The 25,701-nt window shown below is 37.9% G+C and overlaps 1 protein-coding gene across 3 annotated transcripts in view; it reads left to right on the plus strand.

Moving 5' to 3' along the window:
* Window positions 1-25,701, plus strand: part of ARHGAP32 (Rho GTPase activating protein 32) — a 168,781-nt gene that overhangs the window by 92,745 nt on the left and 50,335 nt on the right. For 2 of the 3 annotated variants that reach the window (XM_065881482.1, XM_065881481.1), the window contains one exon: window positions 9,451-9,532. In XM_065881482.1, the coding sequence (XP_065737554.1) occupies window positions 9,451-9,532 (82 nt within the window). Of the gene's footprint in view, window positions 1-9,450; window positions 9,533-22,180; window positions 22,456-25,701 lie in introns of those variants that run through there. The other variant, XM_065881483.1, reaches the window with a different exon arrangement.

Below are 25,701 nucleotides of genomic sequence, written 5' to 3' on the forward strand. Positions count from 1 at the left end.
TCTTCAGGGCTTCTCAGATGAGTGGGAGGTTCTGGGCCCAGCAGGACTCCCTAAGAGATCTAGGAGGGGTTTCTGGAGGTGGTGACTTTGAAATGCAGCGTCCTGTGCATGTCTTCAGAGGAGAGGATGTCCAGATGACCTGGGTAGACTGGCTAGACGTGAAGCAGCCATGTGACCAGTTAGCCAGCTTGACCCGTCCTGGTCACACAGATGGACTGTATAAACTGCGCTTTGTCAGTGAGCCATGAAGGAGGAAGCACAGAGGCAGGAAACCTGTCTTCCTGATACAGTAGCAGGAGACGAGGGGCTGGGCTTGGCCTTGGGGTAGCTTGGACAGTGTGGTCTTCCGGGAACTAAGGCCATTTAGAGCTGACCACTCTCGGGAGAGAGGGTGAAGGGGAGCAAAGATGTGGGCTGTTGTGTCCCAGGATGGAGGCCAGCTCTGAGCTGTGGCGCTCTGGCCGCTGAAGGGACGCGCTCTGGAAATGCGGTGTCGGTGTGCAGGCAGCTCTGCTCAACCTAATGTGTTTATAGCGTGTTACGTGGACTTCCCTTTCCTTTTTTGTCAGTCTCGTGTGTCGTTTTCTCCAGCCAGCTGTCGGGGCATGACAGAGTACACGTGGCATGCGGAAGCCTTTCCCTCAGAGCCCTGTGAACTGATGCTGTGCAGTTGCTGGCTTGTGACTTTGGTTTTTTTTTTTTTTTACTATTTAAAAAATAATTAATAGGGCTTCCCTGGTGGCGCAGTGGTTGAGAGTCCACCTGCCGATGCAGGGGACGTGGGTTCGTGTCCCGGTCCAGGAAGATCCCACATGCCGCGGAGCGGCTGGGCCCGTAAGCCATGGCCGCTGAGCCTGCGCGTCCGGAGCCTGTGCTCCGCAAGGGGAGAGGCCACAGCAGTGAGAGGCCCGCGTACCGCAAAAAAAAAAAAAATTTAATAGATGTTATCATTTAGTACAAGTTTACAGAATAGTTGACCAGATAATATGCAGAATTTCATATACTCCCTGCCCCACACATGTATACAGTTTCTCCTATTAACATCTTGCTTTACAATTCATTGAATAGAATTGGCAAAATGCTGAACTTTATTACCCACAAGCTGATTAGCAGTTTACATACAGCACAGTGTAAGCACTCTTTCTAGAAAAGTAGTCTGAGGAACGCTGGGGCCAGAATCACAAGGATAAGAATAAAGTGTGTCAGTATCACGTCCTCCTCCATGATGATGGAAACAGTTTTGGGGTTTGCTCTTTGTTACCTTTAATGAACCAATATTCATACATCATTATTAACTATAATCCATATTTTCATTAAGGTTCACTCTTTGTGATGTATGTAGTTCTGTGGGTTTTAACAGATGCATAATGACATGTATCCACCATTACAGCTTCATACAGAGTATTTTCACTGTCCTAAAAATGTGTGCTCACCTACCCATCCTTCTCTTCTCTCCTCCTAACCTCTGACAAGCACTGACTGTTTATTGTCTCCATAGTTTTGCCTTTTCCAGAACATCGTATAATTGGAATCATATGGTATGTAGCCTTTTCAGACTGGCTTCTTTCACTTAGCTTCTTTCACTTAGTTGCTTCTTTCACTTAGCAACATGCGTTTTAGGTTCCCCCATGTCTTTCACGGTTTGATAGTTCCTTTTCCCACCGTCAGGTGCTCACTGTTGTGGATGCGCCAGAAGTTATTCTCCCATTCACTTCTTACAGTGCATCTTGGTTGCTTCTAGTTTGGAGCATTTATGAATAATGTTGCTGTAAACATCCATGTGCAGGCTTTTGTGCAGATGTGTTTTCCCCTCCTTTGGGTAAATACCGCAGAGTGCACTTGCTGCATTGTACGGTAAGATCCTGTCTAGCTTTGTGAGAAACCACCAATCTGTGTTTTAAAGTAGTTGTTACCATTTTGCCTTCCCACCAGCAACAGCGGTGATGCTGCTCTGCATTCTCATCCCCATCCGATAGTTCTCAGTTGTTGTTGTTTTAACCATTCTAATAGGAGTGTGATGGTATTTATTGCATTGTTCTCTTAATCTGCAAATAAAAGCAGTCCAAGGAGTAGCATTTACCAATATAGTTAAGGGCGCTGTTCTGCCATCTTCACTTTTCTGTTACCAGTAACTCCTTCTGCCCTCCCTTCGCCACTGATTCTCAAACTTTACTTGATATGCTTATGACACGTTACATGGGGAACATGTTAAAACATAAAATCCTATGACCGAAGCCCTGAAATGCTGTTTCACTGGTTGTGGGACAGGATTAAGACTGCATTTTTATCCATGTGATTCCGGCCCAGGTGTTCCTCAGACCACTCTTCTGGAAGCAGTGCTTACTCTGAGCTGTAGGTAGACTCTACCAATCAGCAGGTGGTTGATAAAGATCAGCATTCTGCCCATCTGTGTATTGTTTTAACCTCGACCATAATTTTGCTGTGGGAACAGAAGGATTAGTTCATCCATGTGTTTAAATTATACTGTGACTATGTTTCTTTTCTTAAACTTCTGGGAGTAGGAAGTGTGAAATTATATTAACTATAGTAATTTGAAATTCCGAAATCTGTTTTTTACTTGTCTTCTAAAGAGTATATTGAATCTTTTACCTCTGTTTTCTGAGGTGTTTCATCATATAATCTATACTTCAGCAAAAAAAAAAAAAAAAAAGCTCTTTGCTTTTTCTTTCTTGTTAAAAATAAATGTCATTAGCTTTTGTACTTATCTGGGGACTGTGGTTGGAAATGTGAGGTGAGGTGTCTGGAAAGTCTTTTTTTCTTATGTAAAAGCCATAACACAAATGTAAAATGTTAAAATCTTTGAGCATTATTTGTTAGTGCCATGTTTGGCAAAATTTTATCTGGGAGCCACTGGCATCAGAATGACCCCAAAACATGTTGAAACCAGATATTACTAATCAGAATCTCTGGGGATGGGGAGACGAATCTGAATTTTATCAAGTTCCTCAGGTGATGAATAAGCACAAAATGTGAGAACCACTGACCCAGCCTCCCATTGTTTATCCTGTGCACAGATAAAGGAAGAAATTAAACACAGTTTAGTGAGTGTTCTCCTTTCCCCCCAGAAAATCTTCTAAAACATATTTGGGATACAGTCAATCTAAGAGATAAAATACCATTTAGAGAGTGACAGAACTCTGTACAGCTCATGTTCTCTTGGTTCTCCTCAAGATGGTCAAGGATCGGCTATTTTATTTTTCAAAGTTGCCCCAGAAGGTTGTGTGAGGGTTTCTGTGTACAATGACAGAGAAGCAAATCTTGGGCAGTAAACATTTCCTTACCTCAGGAGTTTAATGTGGTTCCAGGTAGCTTATTTTCAGAAACGTATTCTTTATCCCAAAGGGAAGATATTTGGAAACCTTGTCCCTTGTAGTAAGTAGTTTAATAGAGGAAGACAGTTTACCCACTTATTTCTATGAAGACCATCATTTTATGTACGGAATTCAAAGCTACACCTTTTCATTACTCAAAATTAAGTAGAGCAAAATATTTCCTCTCCAGTTAAGTAATGGGAAATCACATACTGTAATTTTTCATCTGTAATGTTATAGAATTTCAAGGGAAGAGGGAGTATGTGGTACTCCAATATAAGGAATTGTAACAATTGCTGCTTTTACGTGTGCTTTCTAAGTGCTTTCCATTAACCTTTAATTCTCACAGTCTGTGAAGAAGGTACTATTATTACCTCTCTTTTACTGACGAGGAAACTAAAGCAAAAGGGGGCTAAACTGCAAGCCCATTGTTATTTCGCTGTTTAGTGTCAGAGCTTAGGTAGAAATTTAGGCATTCTGGGCAAAGAACAGATCATAGTAGTAATTTAATGAACTTCTAGTGGCTTCTGCTTGTCTACATGTGTGAATCATAGATTTCTATATTAGAAAAGATGGTAGTGGATCATCTGGTCCTAAACTGTCATTTTAAAATTATAGAAATCCTGAGACAAAGGAATTTAGATAGATTGTTCTGATTTACAAAGACAGTACGTCAGTGATATAGCCAGAACACAAGCTTGGTGAGTTCCAATTTTGTATTTCCCCCCCTTGGATCACAAAAATCTGTAAATTTTCTTAAATTATTTTCTGTGTTACTTACTGCAGTTTTTTATTTTTCTTATTGGTGCCATTAGCAGCTGCCACTGATGTTTAGAGAGAAATTAGTTCCTAGATAGCTCCTTTTGTTAATTTGTAACATCAGAATATGTCCTAGCAAATGATGCTTAAACATTCAGTTTCATGGAAATTATTGACAAAATGGCTTAGAGTAGTAGTTCTTAACCTCATCAAACCCTGTACCCCCTTGTTATGATAAATAATTTCTAAAATCTTTCCTTATGATCCTGAAATGAAATTTACAAATGATATACCAACCTACAAACACAATTTCAAAAAAGTCAGTATAATGTGTCACATATAATATAAAGGAGAAATAAAAGGAAAGTAATTGTGTATTTAAAATACACAGTGTATATTTAAAATATATATACTTGGGACAACTGCATGGACGTCTTGTTATTTCATATCTAGTCCACAGACCAGTAGCATTTAACATCAGTCAGAAAATATAATAAAACCTATTTGTAATAGCATCAAAACTATGAACTACTTAGGGATATATCGGAAAAAAGATACAAAAGATCTGTGTACTGGAAGCTACAAAGCCTTTCTGAGAGAAATTAGAGAATATTTTAGAAAAGAGATTATATACCCTGTGTGTGGGTTGGAAGTCTTTATATTGTTAAGATGCCATCTCTTCTCAAATTGACCCCAATCAAAATCTCAGTAGATTTTTTGTAGAAATTGATAAGCAGATTAAACAATTCATATGGAAATGCAAAGGACCTAGAAAAGAACAGCCAAAACAAATTTGAAAAAGAAGAACAAAGTTGGAGAACTAACACTAATTGATTTGAAGACTCAACTGTAAAACTGCAGTACCAAGAGAGTGTGGCATTAGGGGAAAGATAGACAAGTAAGTCAACAGGACAGAATAGATTCCAGAAGTAGACCCACACATACATGGACTGCTTATTTTCGACAGAGGTTCAATGTCAGTTCAGTGAAGAAAACATGGCCTGTTTTACAAATGATGCTGGAACAGTTGGATATCCTTATGCCTCCAGAAATCCTCTGATTTATTTCTTGCACCATATGCAAAAGTTAACTCAAAATGGATCACATACCCAACATGTAAAGCGTAAACTACAAAGCTTCTAGAAGAAAGCATAGGAGAAACTTTTGTGACTTTGGCTTAGGCAAAGTTTCTTAGATGTAATATCAAAAGAACAATTCATAAAATAATAAATTGAATTTCATCAAAATTTAACACTTCTGCTCTTTGAAAGACATTACTTATAACAATAAAAAGACACACCACAGACTGGGAAAAAATATTTGTGATGATTATATCTGATGAAGGACTTGTATCCACAACATATAAAGAACTCTCAAAATTCAACAAGAAAACAGAACTCAATTTAAAAAGTAGCAAAAGTGGGAATAGACACTTAACCAAAAAGATATATGACAAACAGACACATAAAGAGATGCTCAACACCAGTAGTCATTAGAGAAATGCAAATTAAAATGACAGTGAAGTCTTGCTACGTACTTATTAGAATGGCGAGGATGTGGAGGAATTAGAACGCTGACACAGTTGGGGGGAATGTAAGATGTTACAACCAATTTGGAAAACAGTTTGTCAGTTTCTTAAACATACACTGATGACATGATCCAGCCATTCGACTCCCAGGTGTTTATCCAAGAGAAAAGAAGGCTTACGTTCATACAAAAACTCACACATGACTGTTCATAGCAGCCTTACATATAATGGCCTCAAGCTGGAAACAACCCAGGTATCTCATGAACAAGAGATTAATGCATAAACAAATGGTGGTATTTATACAGTAGAATATTACTCAGGAATAGAAGGAAAGAATTATTGATAAATACAGCAACATGAATGATCCTCAAAATAATTATGCTGAATGAAAGAAAACAGACGACAAAGAATACATTCTGCATGACTCTATTCATATAAAATTGTAGGAATTGCAAAGTAATGTTTAGTGATAGAAACTAGGTTAGTGGTTGCCTGGTGGGCAAGGGTAGGGGCTGGTAGGGAGAGGGAGAGATTACAAAGAGATACACGGAAACTTTGGGGGTTGATACATATATTCATAAATTTAAGTGTGGTTACAGTTTCATGGGTGCCAGAACTTATCAAAATGTACACTTTAAATATGCACAGTTTGTCAGTAAAAGTGGGAAAGAACTGCAGAAGCATCTGATTTAACTTTTCATGTATCTAATGCTATTGATAATTCCTGTGTTTTCTACCTCTGTGTCTCTTACATTCATACACTTTTCTTTCTTCCTCATGCCAAATTGACTTGGGGAAAAACGACTAAATTGAAGGTTCTCTTTCTCTCCTTTAAGCCCATCCCTAACCTGTTCCTGCCTTATCTTTTTCTTCTGTTACTATATTTTTATTACCTGCTCCTCTACCCTCATGGGCCCTAGATGCTCGTCTTTTCTTTTCCTCCCATCTTCCTAGAGTAGAAACTCATTTTGAGTCCTGCAAAATATACTGAATTTCCCTCACCTTTTTTAGCCATTTACATTAGAGCTTTAGAAAATGCCACTGCAGCAGAAAGAATAATGTGATGAATATAATTATAATAATATAACTTAATGTGAATAAAACAGGATGATGTAGTTCATAGATCATATTGTTAGAGTTCCAGTCACTTTTAACATTGGACATTTTGAGTTTATTAGAATTATTTATATTTGGTGAAATACTAGCTTAAGTATACATCAGAAAAGTATAAATGTTCATTAACTATATTTTTAGGGTTAGTTATATTATGTGTATATTTTCAATAGAACACAGTTTCATTTTTTATGATGGAAATTTTATAATAGGAAAACAGAATCTATTTGCTTTTCACAAGTATACAGAATTAACTCCTTTAAATAAAACAGTTACCTTAACTGTAAACAGTTACAGTTAAGAGTGATTTTGGCTTCAAGAAACAAAAGTGAACAGAAAAGGTAGCATTGCTGCAGTTGAGTCAGCAGCTCAACGATGCTAGGCAGAATTCTCTAAGATTCTCTTGGCCTTTTAAGGTCAAATGATGGCTACTGCAGATCCACTCCCAATACCTACGTACACAGCATAAAGAAGAGACAGAATAGTAGCAGTAAAGCTTTTTACAGGTGCCGTGGCTACACCTGAATGCAAGGAATCTGGGAAACTGAATATTTAGTTCAGCTAATATTTAGTAATATTGCACTTTATAATAAAGGGAGACAGGTGAGCAGGGATTGGAATTAGGCGTCAGATGAACCTATCACGGACCTACCTCTACATAGTACACAGTAGCATTTCCCCCATATACCTAGACCTGATGCATTGAGACATTCAAAAGGTGAAAGTGTAACTAGTTTGTATGATACAGTTCCCCAAAGAAGATCATTAAGCTTTGTTCAGTCTTTGTGAAGAAGTGATGGAAAATTAGCTTTGTTTGCTGACAGATGCTTGAGTTTAGAAACCAGGCTAGGTGCTTTCACACACATTATTGAGGTAGCTAATGTTGTCCCATTTTTACAAATTAAGAGACACGTTAGGCAGTTTGCTGCAGATCACAGAGCCTAGTAAATGGGGGTCTTTTCTCTATAGCAGATTGCAGAAAATGTTCACAAATCGAAGTGAATTCGAATTTTATGGAAAGGATGATATTTGACAGTGAGGAAACTTAAGTATACTCAGGCAAAAGGTGGTAGGTGTTGTGTGTCATATCCATACAGTGGAGGGGCTGGAACCCTCTAGATCTTCCAGTGGCCAGCATATTGAGATAATAAAGAATAAACAGCGTTTCTCAAGTGCTTGCTGTATGCACTTTGCTTATACTGATCCATTTAATTCTCATAACAACTCTTATGAATTAGGTACAGTATTATTATGTTTAGAGGAAGAAACCGAAACACAGAGGCTAAGTTATAAACCCGACCAGTAAGTGGCAGACCTGGAGTAGAACCCAGGCCCTCTTAATCCTGGGGCTACACTTAACCATAAGTGATTATCTTATAACTGATTTGCGTAAGAGAGAATGAGAATAATTTTTCAAGTTGATTCTTGTTCTAACCAATCTTGGAAGAATTTCTACTTGTTATTAGTTAAATAGGAAGTTGAGTAAAGTATGATATAGAATTTCACCAGTAAAAGCAAATACTTAGAGCATCATTTTGGAAAGCAAAGCATATAGGAACTCTAAGACCCAAGTTTCAAATCTTTCAAACAAAACTGAAAATTTGTTAATAAGCCCTTTCAGCTCTTGATAACTAGTTACATCTTCATAATTTTAAGAACTAACATAGAATATCGATCAAGAAATTGAAGTAAGAATGCAGCAAGTGAGCACGTGAAAATAATCCCACACAGATGGAAATTACACAGCTCAGAACTTCACGATGAATCATACTTTTGGAAGACCATTCCTTTCTCCCCCAGAGTCTTGACAACAGAGGGATGTACAAAGTGATGTAGTTTTCTTGTTTCAGCTTTAACATCTGCTGCTTGGCAGCCCAATTATATTCCCATCTAAGAAAACATCTATAAATATTGGTAAAAATTCCCTTTTTACTTTTGTTTCCTGGCTCTTTGTTTCTGTATTCATTCTGTTGGCTATGTAGTATCTCTGGGTGATCTGGAGCTCAATATTTTACTAATACAGCTCCTTGGGAATCTACCTAACACCATGAGCAATCCTGCTACCATGTCAAATTGGTGTGAAGCCAGAGTTTGTTACCACTGCCGAGATTGGTTGTTTTCTTCTCTTGCTTTCCCACTTATGCACGCACTACTGGGCTCTTTAACAACAGTGGATACCAGGATTTTAAGTGAGCGATTGTTTCACCAATTTATTTTAGTCTTGTCATTTTTCATGGAACCTGTGAGAGAAAGAAGAGAAAATTTGCAAAAAAATTTGAATGAGGTTTAGTGCTGATTTTTTAAAAATCATATAGAGAAATCAGTAAATATGAAAGTTGACAGTAGAGGTGTTAACACAGCTAGATTGAAATTTCAGCAAAGTAAGTTATTAACAGGTATAAATTATACCTCTTGCACGCACAGCTTGGTATCAGACTAAATATTTTAATTGGTGTAAAAGAAGCTTGGGAAATTAAAAGGTAAAACTAGGAAAGCAGACATAGATATTAAGACAAATAAAACACGTAACTCGATATACTCATAGCAACAGATTGTTTTATTGTTTGTGTAATTGGCATCATCAGTGATTTAGAGTCTTGGAATAACAGAATCATTGGGAGGGGCTGTGGAGCACATTACTGGAATTGAATTGGCAGTGTTCATACACTGGTCTGTTCTCTGGTTTAAAATCCTCTCTTTGCTGCTTTTCTTCTTTAGGTGGGACTCTTCCCTGGACACTGTGTTGAGTTAATTAATCAGAAAGTTCCCCAGTCAGTGACCAACTCAGTGCCAAAACCCGGTGAGTACACTTTTTCATGAATGTGACTATTTATCAGCTGCTTAAAGATTCAGATTTTCTCTTGCAGTCAAGCACATAGCTTGTCTAATTATTCTTTGCATTTATTGTCATAATATGCACTCTTAATTTTATGTGGTTTTGATTTTTAATAGATTCTTTTTTCTCTATTGATCACTTCACAGAGGTTTACATGCATTCAAAATTTTAGACAATTTTAAGAACTGTTGGCTCCATTAAGCTTTGTCATTATTTGTTTTTACAATTATATAGTAGGAATGTAGCTTATTAATGAATAAAACGATAAAAAGAAAATACCAGGTTTAAAGAACTGACACGGAGATAGTATGATTAGCTGAAAATTAATAAATGAAGGGAATGTATATTTTATCAGTGCCTGTGAACATCAAAACGATTTTAAACAGCATTTGTTATCATTTATATAGTATATTTACAGTGCTGTATAAGTATGTGGAGTACTTTACAGATATGTAGAGCAATGTGTTACAGGGGGTAAAAATTTAAAACTGGAAATTTTTGTTTTTATTGGGGTGATTTAATCTAGACAAATTTTACAGAATACCTCATCTGGAACCTTTTAATGTGATGTAAATTTTTGGAAAGAAAATAAAAACAAAGACTAAAAGATTTTAGAAGGAGGAGGGAGTAATCAAGTGTATTTCTCCTGATTGTATTACATTCCCTCTGCCCTTCTCTACCCTCACCGTGGGATTCTCAGTCTCTTTTCAAGGCATTTTTATCCTCTGTTAAATCCCCCTTCTTTGGGTAAACTTGTTAAACATAAAAGCACTTTCTCAGTGAGTACTTATTCGTTAGTGGTTGTGATGGCTGTAGTTTTCTTTCCTTGTTTAAATATGGCATCATTAACTTAAAAAAAAAAATCCTATGCCCATTAGCAGACACTGCCCCATCCTCTCCCTTCCCCCCAGCCCTAAGCAACTACTAACCTACTTTCTGTCTCTAGATTTCTCAAATCTAGACATTTCACATAAATGGAATCATACAATATATAGTCTTTTTGTGACTGGCTTATTTCACTTAGCATAATGTTTTCAAGATTCATCCATGTATCAGTGCTTCATTCTTTCTTATGGCTAAATAATAGTCCATTGTATGGATATACAAGATTTCTTTTATCCATTCACTTTGGGTTTCCATTTTGGCTATTACGAATAATGTAATACTTAGTGTACAAGTTTTTGTATAGATGTATGTTTTCATCTCTTGAGTATATATCTAGGAGTAGAATTGCTGGGCCATGTGGTAACTCTGTGTTCAACCTTTTGAGGAACTGCCAAACTGTTTTACAAAGTAGCTGCACTGTTTTACAATTCCACCAGCAGTGTATGAGAATTCCAATTGTTCCATATCCTTGTTACTTTTTTTTTTTTTTTGGTTATTGCTGTCTTAGTGGGTATGAAGTGATATATCTTTGTGATTTTGATTTGCATTTCCCTGATGGCTAATAATGTTGAACATCTTTTTATGCGCTTATTCCCCATTTGTATATCTTTGGAGAAATGTTCAGATCCTTTGTATATTTTTTAATTGAGTTGTCTTTTCATTAATTGAGTTGTAAGTGTTCTTTATACATACCAGATACAAGTCCTATATCAGATAATATGACTTGCAGATATTTTGTCCCATTCTGGTTTGTCTTTCGTTTTCTTGATGATGTCTGTTGAAGTGGAAATGTTCTCAATTTTGATGAAGTTCAATTTATTTTTTTCTTTTGTCACTTACGCTTTTGATGTCTTATCTAAGAAGATGTTGCTTAACCCAAAGTCAAATTTACTCCTATGTTTTCTTCTAAGTTTATAGTTTTAGATCTTATATTTTAGTCTGTGATCCATTTTGAGTTAATCTTTGTGTGTGGTGTGAGGTCCAACTCCATTGGGTATCCAGTTGTCCGAGCACGATTTGTTGAAAAGATTATTCCTTCCCCATTGAATTGACTTGACTCCCTTGTAGAGAATCAGTTGACCTTAGACATACGAGTTTATTTCTGGATTTTCAGTTCTCTTCCATTGATCTCTATGTCTGTTCTTATGCCAGTACCACCCTGTCTTGATTACCATTGCTTAGTAGTAAATTTTTCAATTGGGAGGTCCTCCTACTTTATTCTTTTTCAGGATTGATTTGGTTTTTCTGGGTACCTTGCAGTTCTATATGAATTTTAGAATCATCTTGTCAGTTTCTACAGAGAAGAGAGCTGGGATTCTGATAGGGATTTATTGAATCTGTTTATCAATTTGGGAAGTATTACCTTCTTGCCAGTATTCATTAAGTCTTCCAGTCCTTGAACGTGGATATTTTTCCATTTGATTATTAGACCTTTCATTTCATTCAATATTTTGTAGTTTTTTTTAGAGTATAAGTTTTACATATCTGTTGTTAAATTTATTTTATTCTTTCTGATGTTATTGTAAATGGAATTGTTCTCTTAATTTCATTTTCTTATTATTCACTGCAAGTGCACAGAAATACAATTAATTTTTGTGTATTAATCTTGTATCCTGAAACTTTGCTGAAATTTTATTAGTTCTAATAGGTTTTTTAGTAGATTTCTTGGGATAGGCTAAATATAAGATCATGTCATCTGTGAATAGAGATATGTTTACTTCTTCCTTTCCAGTCTGGATGTTTTTTATTTCCAGTTGCCCTGGATATGTTACATTGTTGAATAGAAGTTCTGAGTACAGGCATCCTTGTCTTACTTCTGATTTTAGGAGAAAGCATCTGGTTGTTCACCGTTAAGTAACTTTTTAACTGTGGGGTTTTCATAGATGCCCTTCATAAGGTTGACGAAGCACCCTTCAATTCTTAGTTTGTTGAATGATTTTATCACAAAAGGGTGTTGGATTTTGTCAGATACTTTTTATCCATCTATTGAGATGATCATGGGTTTTTGTGGTCACTATTTTAAAGTTATTAAAATTCAACATCAAAAATTTATTGTTATTTCTTGTACATTATTTTTATGTATTTCTGCTGTGTAAGCTTAACTTTTATTAATTATAAAGTCTTATCTTTGATAATTTCACCTCAGAGATATACTGTATTTAAATATTAGCTTAATATTGATATTACATTGTATCAATCAAATATTATACTTTCTCATGTTCTGAATATGAAAGTGATTTTCTAATAGTGATAATGTCCAAAACTTTTAAAACTTGAGAAAGTTAATCAGTTATTGACAGTTCTAGAAAATAGGTTTCTGTTAATAGACCTGTATGGCATTGTTAATTCTAAATTAGTAATGATACATAATGACAGCACACCTTCAAAAGCTAGTATTTTATCTTTTGTGAGCAACATTGCAGGGTTGGCATAGGAAAATGTGCATTCTTAATACATTTTGAAAAGGATGATGTGAATTCTATCAGCCTCAGGCTTGTTTCACACTTTAAAACTGTCTTTGCCTGCAGTACAAATAACTTTAATGTTCTCTTTATTTTTAACATTGCCATCTGTCATGTTAGATGCCAGATCTGAAAGATGCAGATAGTTTAAGACTGCAACTTAAAGCTCCCTATATTATTGCACAACAAGGGCAATGGGGAAAACCTTCCCTTTGGAGCTCTTCTTAGTGTTCTCCATATGTCCAATTATTTGTGTACGTAAAAATAAAATGAATGAGTCACTGTGTCCTGACCAAGATAGCATGTATCCATGGTGCCTTAAGGAAAAGAACGTGTGTGGGGCGGAGGGGGCGGAGAAAAGAAGAGGAAAGAAAAGAGGAAGAAAGGTAGACGCTTGTCCCAAAGAAATTGGCATTTAGTTCAGTCCCCACAGGTTCTGGTTGAATGGCAGGTGAGGCTGAGGTGGGAGGAAGAGGAAGGAAGCAGGTGAGGATTTCTGTGTGTTTATCCTGTGCAGCATTTACCCAGCAGTTATTTACTGGTGTCTGTCTTCACGTTTTTAGTGTTCTCGGCTGTTATCTCCTCGGATATTTGTTTTGCGCCCTTCTGTCTCTCTCCTCCTCCACATGTCAGTTACGTCTTTGATGTTGGCTCATTGGTCCTCTCTCCAGCTTGGGAGCTTTCTGTTGACCTCTTCCCTCTGTGCAGGCTTCTCTGAAGCCCATCTAATGAATTCTTCAGTTCTCATATCAGGTGTTTTGTTTCTAGGATCAACATTTGGTCTTTTTTATAATTTCCATGGTGGAGTCCCCACCTTCCCACCGTATCCACCTTTTCTTCCAGAAAGAAAGAAAGAGGGGGTTTGGGGGAGGGAGGGAGAGGGCGGAAGGTGGAGGGAGGAGGGTGAAGAGAGAAGAAAAGCAAAGCTTACTTTTGAAGCATGAGCTTCTAAAAATGAAGGACTAGGGAATGTAGACAAACCCTCCCTCTGAAAACAGAAAATTTGGACAGAAATGTAAAAATATAAGATCTCTTTGAAGGACTGGAGAGTTAACAAGGTAGTAAACAATTACTGAGCTAAGATTAAGCAGAAGAAGGACATCCAGATACGTGACCCCAGTGTATGGGGACATTAGCCCCCTAGGGTATCAGCCGATGGAGTAGAGAATGTCGCAGCACTCACGGAACAACAAATGGAGTTCAGAGCCCAACAGGGCAGAGTTGCTGATAATGCCCCAAGCTTTGAGTTAGGATTTTTCTAGAAATTGACAACTGATTCTAAATCGATTCTAAAATTTGTATAGAAATGCAGAGCCCAAAACACACAAGACAGTTTTGAAGAACAAAAAAGTGGGAAAATTAATACAATAGATATCAAGACTTACTGTTAAAGCTTCACTCATTAAGATACTGAGATTAATGCAAGGATAGACAGATAGAACAGTGGAAAAGAATAGAGTCCAGGAACAAACCTGTGTCCATATAGATGCTTGATTCATACACTGCAGAGCATTATGAAAAAGACAGCCGTTTCAGTAAAAGTTGCTAGGTCATGGAGAATTATAGATCTGTATATGAAAGGTAAAACTACAAGACTTAGAAGAGAATACTGTAGAATATCTTCATGACCTAGGGTTAGACATAAAGCAGTTATAATAATAACTGAGAAGCTTAATCATTAAACTTAATTAAAGTTCAGAATGTCATTGTAATATGCTATTAAGATAGTGAAAAAGGCAGATCACACGGTGAGAAAGATATTTGCAGTATCTATATCTGACAAAGGTCACGTAACCAGTGTGTGAAGAATCAGTAAGAAAAGGACAGATAAACTGATTTTTTTAATTGAGTGAAAACTTGATCAGGTATTTCACAACAAATACCAAAATGCGGAATGAGCGCATGACACAATGTTGCACATCATTAGTCTTTAGGGAAATGCAAGTAAAAACTTAATTAACTCACAAAACACATCCACCAGAATGCTGAAAATTTAAGAGTAGCGATACCAAAAGTTGGCAAGGATGTAAACCTGTGGGGACTCTCATACACTGCCAGGGAAGCGTAATGCAGGACAAGCACTGTTTGGCACTACCTACTAAGTTTGTCATGTGTATACCTTGTGACCCCGCAGTTCCGTTCTTAGGTATGTGTATAGAATGTTCATAGCAACCTTATTCCTAATTGTCAAAAAACTAAAGAACTCAAAAGTATATCCGTAGTGGAATGGATAAATAAAGGCATGTTCATTCAGTGGATTCTTCTACACCAATGAAAATGAAATGAGTTATGTCTGTGTGGAGCAACATGGATGAGTCTCACAAAAATAAATACGGAGTGGGAGAAGCCGGATTTATGCACACATTTACACTGGGTAATGCCATGTATATAAAGAGAGAGTTCAAAATCATACAGTTCAAGACTGTTCTGTGGTGATAAAGTTTGGACAGTGGTTTCATTTGGAGAGGAGAGTGAGTAGATGGGTAGGAGAGAGGGTTCTGAAGTGCTGGTAATGTTCTGTTGATCCAGATGGTGACTATACAGAAATGTAATGATGTGGAGCATCTTTTCATGTGCTTATTGGAGAAGTGTCTATTCAAGTCCTTTGTCATTTTTGAATTGGTCACTTTGCATTTTTTACCTCCTATCCAGGTAAATATTCCTTACAATATCGCTTTAATACACAAATGTTTGAAATTACTTTTTCAAAATAGATTTTATATTTCCATACTGTGAAATACTCTGCAACCCTCAAAAGGAATGAGGTAGAAGCCTATGTGCTAACCCAGGGGATTTTTTCTGTGATGTCTTGTTAAATGAAAAAGCAAATCACGCCAACAGTATAATCCCATTGTAAACTCATAGAAGAGGATTAGGAAGGATACATACCTGACTGGAAAGCGGAATGAGATTGTAGCTATAACAAGAGACATTTCATTGTTTTCCTCTGCTCCTGTATTGTTTAACTCCTTTACAATGATCATATATTACTTTACATAGATTATAATCTACCCTTCACTCCACCCTGTCCAAATAGGTAATTTCTTAGAGTCTTAATGCAACCGCCTCATAAAATAGATATTTTGTGATAACAGATTTAATGCAGATGTTTTATTTAATGTATATACCTATGTGAAAAGCAGCTCAAAGAGGTGAGAGCACAGGCCTCAGCCTTGAATTTTCATCCCTGTGCCATGTGTTACTATCCATATGCATGTCATTTGGCTTCTCTGATTTTAAATCTCCTCATCTAAGAAGTGAGGCAAGATTCTTTTAAGGATTAGAGATAAGGCATTTAAAGCCCCTGGATACTTAATAAAGATCAGCTGTTATTTTTTGTCGACTTATGTTTATTTACTATGTTATATCATTTAAATTCAGGAGTGTCTGAAACTAGGTCTATTTAGTTTATGTAGGTGCTTATTTAATATATTATTTGTTGGTATAAATCTATATGCAAATATTTCACAGTATACCACGGAAACAAATGAATTGCAGTAGTTTTCATGGAACCACGGTGAGGAAAGGAGCTTCTCTGGATGGCCACTTGAGTAGAGTTTGCATCACAGATTTTTGTCTGAATTTTTTGTTAGCAGACATAGAAGTAGCTGAGGCTTTCATTTTTGGGGGAAGACTTAGTAATCAGATGTAATGCTGATGAAATCCTTATAAGTAGTTTATAAGGTAACACAGCCTGAATTTGTGGCATAATTTTGAAATGAAAAAGTCCTTGTGTTATCCTTTTAGGAAACTGGTCCTCTAGTATCTTGTGTTTTGTTGTTTTATTTGCAGTTTTGCCTAATTATAGTTTTTTTTCTTTTGTTTTCATTTGTTTTCTTCTGGATTATTTCCATTTTCTTTCTTTGAGTGTCCAGCACTTTGCTCTTCTGTAACCATGTTTCCTGACATCACTTTAGTATGAGGTGACCACTCTATAGCAAGTAAAAAGGTTCAGGTTTTTACTTACCTGAAATGGAATGTTGTACTAAATATTCTTCCCATTGAACACATTACTTTATTACTCTGGAGGCAAATACCTTAAGAATCAGATATGAAAATCAGTACCCTAGGAGGCATTGATATAAGATTTAAAAGAGTTCCAAAATGCTAGAATGCCCGGGTGGTTTTCTCTCGGAATACATGGTAAGGGATACATCAAGATAATACTTTCTCACCCTGCATCAGGGAAAAACAGAAAATTCATAACATCACATATTTGTAGTTGCCTTAGAGTTTTTGAATACTGTATTTTTGTTATTTAAATGGGAATTTGAATCTCGATACAGCCCTGCAGTGTACTAAGAATGCGGAATGTATTTCTGTCCCCCACACACCGCTTTTTTTTTTTTTGAATTTTATTTATTTTTTTATACAGCAGGTTCTTATTAGTTTTTTAACTAGTGGAGCAACTGAGACTCAGAAAGCTCCACGCTGTGCCTGAGCTTTCAGAGCTGAACTTGCAGAAGTCTTCTGACCTCTCCTAGTAACCACTGTCCACACCTAGGTAGCCCTGGCTGTGCACCAGATGGATTACACTCATTTGCGATTGTTTAACTCAAAACCCAGAATTTTCCCACCATGGGACATTGAATAGAGGTAAAATTTATTGTTTTCTCTCTAAAAACGAATATTTTGGTTTTTTATTACAACAAGAGTAAATAAAAATGTATTTCTGTATATGAACAGAAGAGATATTAGGGCAAAAGATGTGTTGAATGGAAGATGAAAAGAAGTGCTTATAGGAACCTACTTAATTTGCTTATTTTGTTTCAGCCATCATTCTTTCTAAGACTTCTTTAATTAATTAAAATACATCTTTCCATAGTTCCTCATTACATATAAAACATACCTCCGGACTACTTTACTGTGTCGTTTCCGGCCATCTTCCTTTTCCGTTCTCCCGTTCTGCTCTCTCTCCCTGTGCTCACTGGGCTCTGTTTCTGTGTCCTCAGCACATACCACGTGGTGTCATAGCTTTCCCTCTGCTCCTACTGCACCGACTGTTCCTACAGTCTGAAATGCCCTCCTCCCCGTTTTGCCCAGTTAAAATTTTCCTTGTATTTAGACTCAGGCCATAATCTTCTTGTCCATGAAAGTTTCCCTGACCATCTCTCCCCGGCCCATCTCTCCCGGGCCTGTCTCTCCCGGGCCCGTCTCTCCCGGGCCCGTCTCTCCCGGGCCCGTCTCTCCCTGGCCCGTCTCTCCCTGCCCTGTCTCTATCTAGGCCCATCTCTCCCTAGGCCCATCTCTCCCTAGGTCCATCTCTCCCTGGCCCGTCTCTCCCTGGCCCGTCTCTCCCTGGCCCTTCTCTCCCTGACCTGTCTCTCCCTGGCCCGTCTCTCCCTGGCCCGTCTCTCCCTGACCTGTCTCTCCCTGGTCTGTCTCTCCCTGGCCCGTCTCTCCCTGACCCGTCTCCCCCTGGCCTGTCTCTCCCTGGCCCGCCTCTCCCTAGGCCCGTGTCCTGTTTGTCCTCAAGTCAGATCTAACAGCACCTGTTCCACTTGCTCACGAAATTGCGGTCTCCTCACAATTGACAAGTGTGTCTCATTCATCCTTGTCTCCCCCACAGGATACGTGCACAGTGGATGCACAATTAATGCCTGTAGAATTACTTTATCTTAATATTTACTACTAAAATAAAATTTTAGAATACAGCTTTTAATTTGTAATCCCTGACTTCAGAAAACCTCAGTGATTTCCCTTTGTGCCAGAATTATATACAAAATCTTTAGCCTAGAATTTAAGATGCTCCATAAATACTGAGAACTCATTTATCTTTGTAACCTGTTTTTTCCTTTTCTCCTCTCTGCTCAGCATCAGAACATGTTTCCTTATTCTCCACTCATTTATACTTTGGGTCTGCCCCTTTCCCTGCCTGTGACCTTCCTTCTGCCTGAGATGACTTGCTCTGTTCTTCACGAAGGCTCCTTAAGCTGCTGCTTCACGAACTTGATTGTGCATTCAGTCTGCCTGAGAGAGAGAGAGTTAGAAACTGTAGACCATCATTCGTTAGGGTGGGGCCTGACATTCTGTATGTCTAAGAAACTCCCAGGTAATTCCATAATACTGGTCCTAAGACTGTTTTGAATAACGAGGGACTACATTTCAGCCTACAGTAGCTATTCTTTGTGTCACTCACTTGGAAATAGTGTAGGGCAATGAGTTATTTTGAATTTGATACTTCACTTTTTGTGTGTCTTTCTTCTTCACTTAGATTGTTTTGCTCGTGGATAGATATTCTATTTTATATTAATTTGTATCCTTTATACATAGTGTTTGTTTTACACCGGTTGATTAATAATTATAAACAAGAATAATGTCCACTGTAGTTATCAAACATGTTTCCTAAACTCCCATTTATGTTTTAGCCAGTGCTAGGGGTGGGCTCCATCTAATCCTTGCCATAAATAAAGCAACTTTTCTGTTTCTGATCATTTCTAGTATTTGTTCATTCACTGATCAGACAATTATTGAGTGCATACCAAGTACTAGGGCTAAAATAGTGAACACAACAGACAAAAATAGTGTTATTTTGTTGTTGGTATTTAAGTGGGATGAGAGGGAGAGAAAGAGGCAAACAAACACATTACATATATACTAAGGCAGGTAAGTGCTCTGGAGAAAAATTAAGCCTAGAAAGGGGGTTGGTACAGGGGTTAGGAAGTACTGGATGTGGTTCATGTGGGGTAGGAGGGTACCCCTCCTACCTCAAAGGAGGGTAGAGTGGTTGGGGACAGGTTCATTAGAAGGTAGCTTTTGAGCAGAGACTTGAAGGAGATGAGGAGTAGAGATACGCACGTTACCTGGGGGAAGAGCTTCCCAGAGAGGGAACTGAAAGTGTAAGGACACCGAGCGAGTGTGTTTCGGGGCTTGTTAAAGGATCAGTGGGAAGGCCAGTTTGACTGGAGCAGTGAGTGAGTCAAGACATAGGATGAGGTCTGGAAGTGAAAGGGCATCAGATTCTCCTTGGGGCTCGGGTGACACTGTGTGGATTTTGGCTTTCATTTAAAATTAGATGGGAAGACGTTAGAAGGTTTTGAGCAGAGCTTTGTGACCTGCCTCACCTTACGTAAAGGATCACCTTGCTTGCTGTGTTCAGGACAGGAGATGACATGGGTGTACGCTGTGGAGATGAGCCCACCAAGAGATGTTGGTGGCTTAGACCGTGAGGGTAGTGTGGAAGGAGTGAGATGTGATCTAATTCTGGATATGTTTTTGGCCATGAAACTGGCAGAATTTACAGACGTACTGTCAAGGGTTTGAATAATTCGGGTAATTTTTATGACAGAATGATTGGAAGGTAACCTTTGCCTTTCCAGTGAGTTGTCTTGTTGCCCCCACTGCCCACACAGATACATCTTAGTCCTTCACAGGATAACCTCCTACAAGAGAAAAATAACAGGTGACCTCTCCTGTGCCATCAGCAGTCTTTAGAAGACAGAGCATAATGTTTTTCAGTCAGCCATATTTTTTAACTTTTTATTTTGAAATAATTATAGTCTCAAAAGAAGTAACCAAAATAGTACAGAGAGGCCCCGTATACTCAAAACCCAGCTTCTCCCACTTGTAACACCCTACATAACTATACTGTACATTATCAAAACCAGGAAATCGGCACTGTCGCAATGCAGGGAACCAGATTGACAGACGTCACTCCAGCTTCACCAGTGTCGGCACAACTCATCCTTACCTCGTGTTTTTATGTGGCACAGAGTGCAGCCTTTAGGTTGCAGGTGAGGGTCATTTTGTCACTCTCCTGCACTCAGGCAAACTACCGTCGAATTTATTTATTCCTCTCTGTGCTCATGTGTTAAGTTGTACCGAGTATTCCCCCAGATGGCTTTTCTACAGCATGGATTCCTCTTCCCCTTCCCCCTTCCTTCGCTCTCTCTCGTTCCTCTTTCCCTTGCCCTCCCTTGCTGTCTTCAGTGCTGGGGAGAGGGGGTAGAAGGAGGGGTGGCTTTGCTTTCTCCACCATGAATAAACTTTAAGAGCCTCATTTCCTATTCAACAAAATCCATAAATGCACAGCTGTCCCACTGGTGAAAATGAACATGTTTCGTTCCTGCCACACACTGGAGTTCTTTGTGGTCTTTCAGATTGTGAAGTCACATCAATTCATTGTTCTTCTTATTGTGGCCTACCAGTTATCAACACTTCTTTATTCAGAGCTACGAGCAGAAAGGAAGGAATGAATACATTTGATCAGTAGCAGATTTGGGCGCTGTGCGTGATAACTACTCCCTGGGTGTCTTGAATTCAACAGTTCCTACTTGTTTGACCTCGGCAATTGCTTAATCCTCCGCCTTGGCTTCCTCGTGTCTAGGATGGGAATAGTATTCGAATCAACTTTATAGGGTTATAATGAAGACTATCTGTAAAGTACTTAAAATCTGTCTGGCACGTGTAACATTATTTTGTTAACTGAAAATAAATATGTGAACATGAATTTACATTGGTATAAGTAAAAAGTCATTTGGAACAGAAAATACGTTAATCTCTTCCCATTCATTTATTTCTTCAACTAATTCTAATTGGGCTAACACAGTGCAGTACTGTTACTAAGTATAAATAATGAATCTTTTCAATGTTTGTATAAGTAGAGCTACAATTTTAACACTGGGGCAGTGTATAAAGGAGGAGGTCATAATCAGGAAAATTTAATTCTGGATTTTTTTGCTATTGAAGTATAGCTGACTTATACTGTTGCACAATTCTGGATTTTTAGTCCTAAAAAAACTTTTCAGGTTTTAAAACTTTTTATTTGCATATTAAAAAATTGTGCATTCCAATCTCAGAATTTTTCACACAGAGGCAGTATAAATTGATCATTTTTTTGGTCAGTCTAAGTAGAAAACAGTCACAGCTCATTATCAGCAAAGATATTCAAAGTTACGTTTTCCTAGCCTGTTGCTGCCAGTTTAATGACTCAGCCTTTTACAGACAATACTTCCTGCTTGATCAGTTACTTTTCTTATTTTATTTGGGCGTAAATACCATCATTTTTATAGGATACATTGTCTCCCATGTGGATAGCAAATATAAACAACTGAACAGCAAGTGGCTTTTTAAAAAACTAAAGACTGAATATCAATTTCATAGTGGTGTTATTCTGAGCAGAAAATATGCACCTGTGTGAAGCTGGTGGGTGGAGTCATACTGGTAAAGCCTGTTCTGCAAGTGTGGTTGGGCTGGGGCAGTTCTCCTGCACTGCAAAGCAGGATGTGCAGAGAGAGAGGATTAAGTTCCTCCAAGCAGCGCTCTCGCACACACAAGCTGCTCGGCTTGACTAAAGACCAGAAACAGGGCCAAGAAAACTGCTGAAAGGGGGCCCGGAAGCAGAGCTGGAACCTCAGTGCCGTGAAGCTCTGACTTGGAGTTATCCCACGGTGGATAAGGTCTGAGCCAGTGTGATTTTGATTCATTCGGCACACGTTTGCATGGAATGCTGAGCCGTGGTATCCTGTCGAGTCTACTGCCAAGTGCAATCATCTGGAATAATTTTAATTACTGATCCTAAAACTTGTGCCACAGCAAGAGGTAAGGACATCTCAATCAATTATTCAAACGTTTGACCCCAGCGATACTCAGAATATTTCCCTGAGACTGTTTTTATATTACATTTGGGCACATGCTTCCTTGGCTGCTTTTAGGTGAGTGGTTAATTATTTAGTTATCCAAAAAATTGAATAATTGAGCTTTAAGGTTTGTCATGTTTGTAGAGCGATGATCATTTTTTCAAGTAGATCGTACTACGTAGGTATTATCTCTTACTTTCCTAGTTTTAGGAAATACTCATCTTAAAATTTCAAATCAGCTTATTTCTTAATGCTTTCTAGACCTCAGGTTAAGGTACAAAGGTTTGCATGTTTAAAAGAACATACCTTTGTTTCATAAGCAACAAGTATATATCATATTTAAAAGATTTTCCCTGCTGGGTAAATAGCATCTCAATTATTGACTCATAGAAAATAGGCAGCACTGCTTTACCATAAAGAATTTGGTAGACTGTATAAAGAGACTGTTCAAATTAGCACAAAGAAGTAACCCTTCTGCCCTTTTATCTTCAAGTATTGTTTTTCTTTTTTTCCCTCATTGGCATTAGTACGGATAACTGTCTATCCATGATATTTTGGTATTAACTCTTTTCTCCTCTTGCAGAGATTTTCTTACCGTTAGGGTAGTATTCCATATTTATATGGTGCTTCTTCAGATCTTGGTTATAAATGCTTTTCATTAAGATAACATGGAGACCACAATTTTCTCTGAATCACAGATTAGTCCTGTTAAGAAGCTGAACATTTTTCTTTTCTACTACTCTTTAAATAATATTGATATTTTAATTTTCAAAACCACAAATGGGGGAACCTCAGAATTTAGAGCTCTTTTTCACTGTCAACTTTTAAAGAGGCACTAGTTGCTCATATGATAATGGTTTGAGACTGTAACTTCTCTTTTTTAACATATTATGTAGTACTATATGATATTCAGTAGGAGACAGCAGAAATCTAAAGTTTCTTAGGTTAAGTTTACACATAAGACAATTAGAGGGGGAAGAACTAGGAAGTGACCCTGTGTTTGTGTGCACCCTTCCTTAGTGATCTCAGCCCTGAATTTAGGAGGTACAACCAGATGTGATCAAACCTGGTTTGGAAAGCTGACTCAGGGTCTGATTAGCCTTGTACCGTGGAAGATTCTGAAAGTGTTCAGGGAAATTATAGTGGTGAAGTAACTCCTGTTTATTGACACTTGCAGAGTTAAGTGGTTGGCATATGTAATTTCATGTAAGCGTTGTAGTAACCCCGAGTGATGGTATTGTTATAGTCATTCTCACTGTGTATTTGAGGGAATTGAGACTTAAATAGGTCATTTGCTCAAGACCTTGCAAATTGGGAAGTGATTAGAGAATGGATTCAAGCCCTTAGGTCTGTCTGACTGCAAGGCCCATGTTCTTATTTCTCATGCCAAAGGTCAGGTCTTTTGTAGGGCAGGCTTCTAAGACTTCTGCCTTTAAATAAAGAGTTCTTATTATCAGTTCTGTCTTCTTCAAATATGGAGCTTTGCCCCTCCAGCCCCTGCAAAAGAAAATGTTGGGGTTGGGGAGAAACAACCCACAAAAACAAACAAAACCCACCCTGATCATATCAGTGTTCCACACCAAACTTCATAGCCTCATAAAGTGCAGAGGGTTATTTGACATCAAACTGAATATGATTACATTTTAATCTAATAAAAAAAGAAAGAATTTCAAGAAAAGTATTTTCACACTGTTAAGATTAAGGCTCTACATGTTCAGACTTCTAGAACCTTATCATGTTACTGATTTCTTAAGAATATGTAGTTATTATAATTTATAAATAAGTGTTCTCTTAAAATAGTACTAGTTTTTAAGCTTCATATCAAATAGTACTAGTTCATCCTGGAAAAATAAGTGCTTAGATCATTTAAAAATTCTTAGCAGAGAGGCTTCTATAGTCTTTTTATTATAACCCACTCTAGTATTAGAATCCTTTAGTGTCAGGAATTTATAGCCGCCTCATGTTTCCTCCTACTCTCCTTTGCTAAAATGCAAATCTTTCTGTTCTGTATTTAGAAATGAAATTAGTCAGAGTCTTTTATATAACTAAAGGGGTAAAGTAAAAAAAAAATTCTTACTTTGTTTTTGTACAGAGTTGAGGAACAAAACCAATCACATATATTGTTTTAATTTATAATTTAAAATATAAAAATCAGTATCAGGGGCTTCCCTGGTGGTGTAGTGGTTGAGAATCCGTCTGCCGACGCAGGGGACACAGGTTCAAGCCCCAGTCCGGAAAGATCCCACGTGCCGCGGAGCAACTAAGCCCGTGTGCCACAACTACTGAGCCTGCGCTCTAGAGCCCGTGAGCCACAACTGCTGAGCCCACGTGCCACAGCTAGTGAAGCCCGCGCGCCTAGAGCCCGTGCTCCACCACAAGAGAAGCCACCACAATGAGAAGCCCGCGCACCACAATGAAGAGTAGCCCCTGCTCTCCGCAACTAGAGAAAAGCCCGTGCTCAGCAACGAAGACACAACGCAGCCAAAAATAAAATAAATAAATTTATTTAAAAAAAAAAATAAATATCAGTTTTAGCAGGAAGAATGTAAAATTTACTTATATTACCCTAAAATCACATAAGCTAAATTTGAGCTTTCTTTTTATTATTATTTTTTAACATCTTTATTGGAGTATAATTGCTTTACAATGTTGTGTTATTTTCTGCTTTATAACAAAGTGAATCAGCTATACATATACATATATCCCCATATCTCCTCTCTCTTGCCTCTCCCTCCCACCCTCCCTATCCCACCCCTCCAGGTGGTCACAAAGCCATGTTGGTTTCTGAAATTCGTAGCTCCGAGAACAGTAAAAGGATCATGTAAATAATGTCTTATTGGAACCTGATGCCCATTTTCCCAAGGGAACTATGATTTTTAAAGCTTCAACATAGCACGCCCTTTGTGGTTTATCACTGTTGATGTCCTGCTCTAGCAAGAGCAACGCCATGAGGTTGCTTTGGTTTCATTCTTAACCCTGAAAAAGAGACGTATTTTTATTCAAATACTCAAATATTTTCGTTAACCACAGGCATGCTATTCCACGTAAGAGTTGTGTTGGATATTCTGAAGAAGCAGTTGGTTGACAGTTTTCTGCTTCTCTTTTTCCAGGTGAATTGTTCGCATCTCCTGTGTCTGAAAAGCTCTTCTCTAAAATTTACTACAGATTTATTTTCCATATCTATTAGTGTCATCCATTTGCATTCCAC

Source organism: Phocoena phocoena, chromosome 8 (genome assembly GCF_963924675.1).
Source record: "Phocoena phocoena chromosome 8, mPhoPho1.1, whole genome shotgun sequence".
NCBI lineage: Eukaryota > Metazoa > Chordata > Mammalia > Artiodactyla > Phocoenidae > Phocoena > Phocoena phocoena.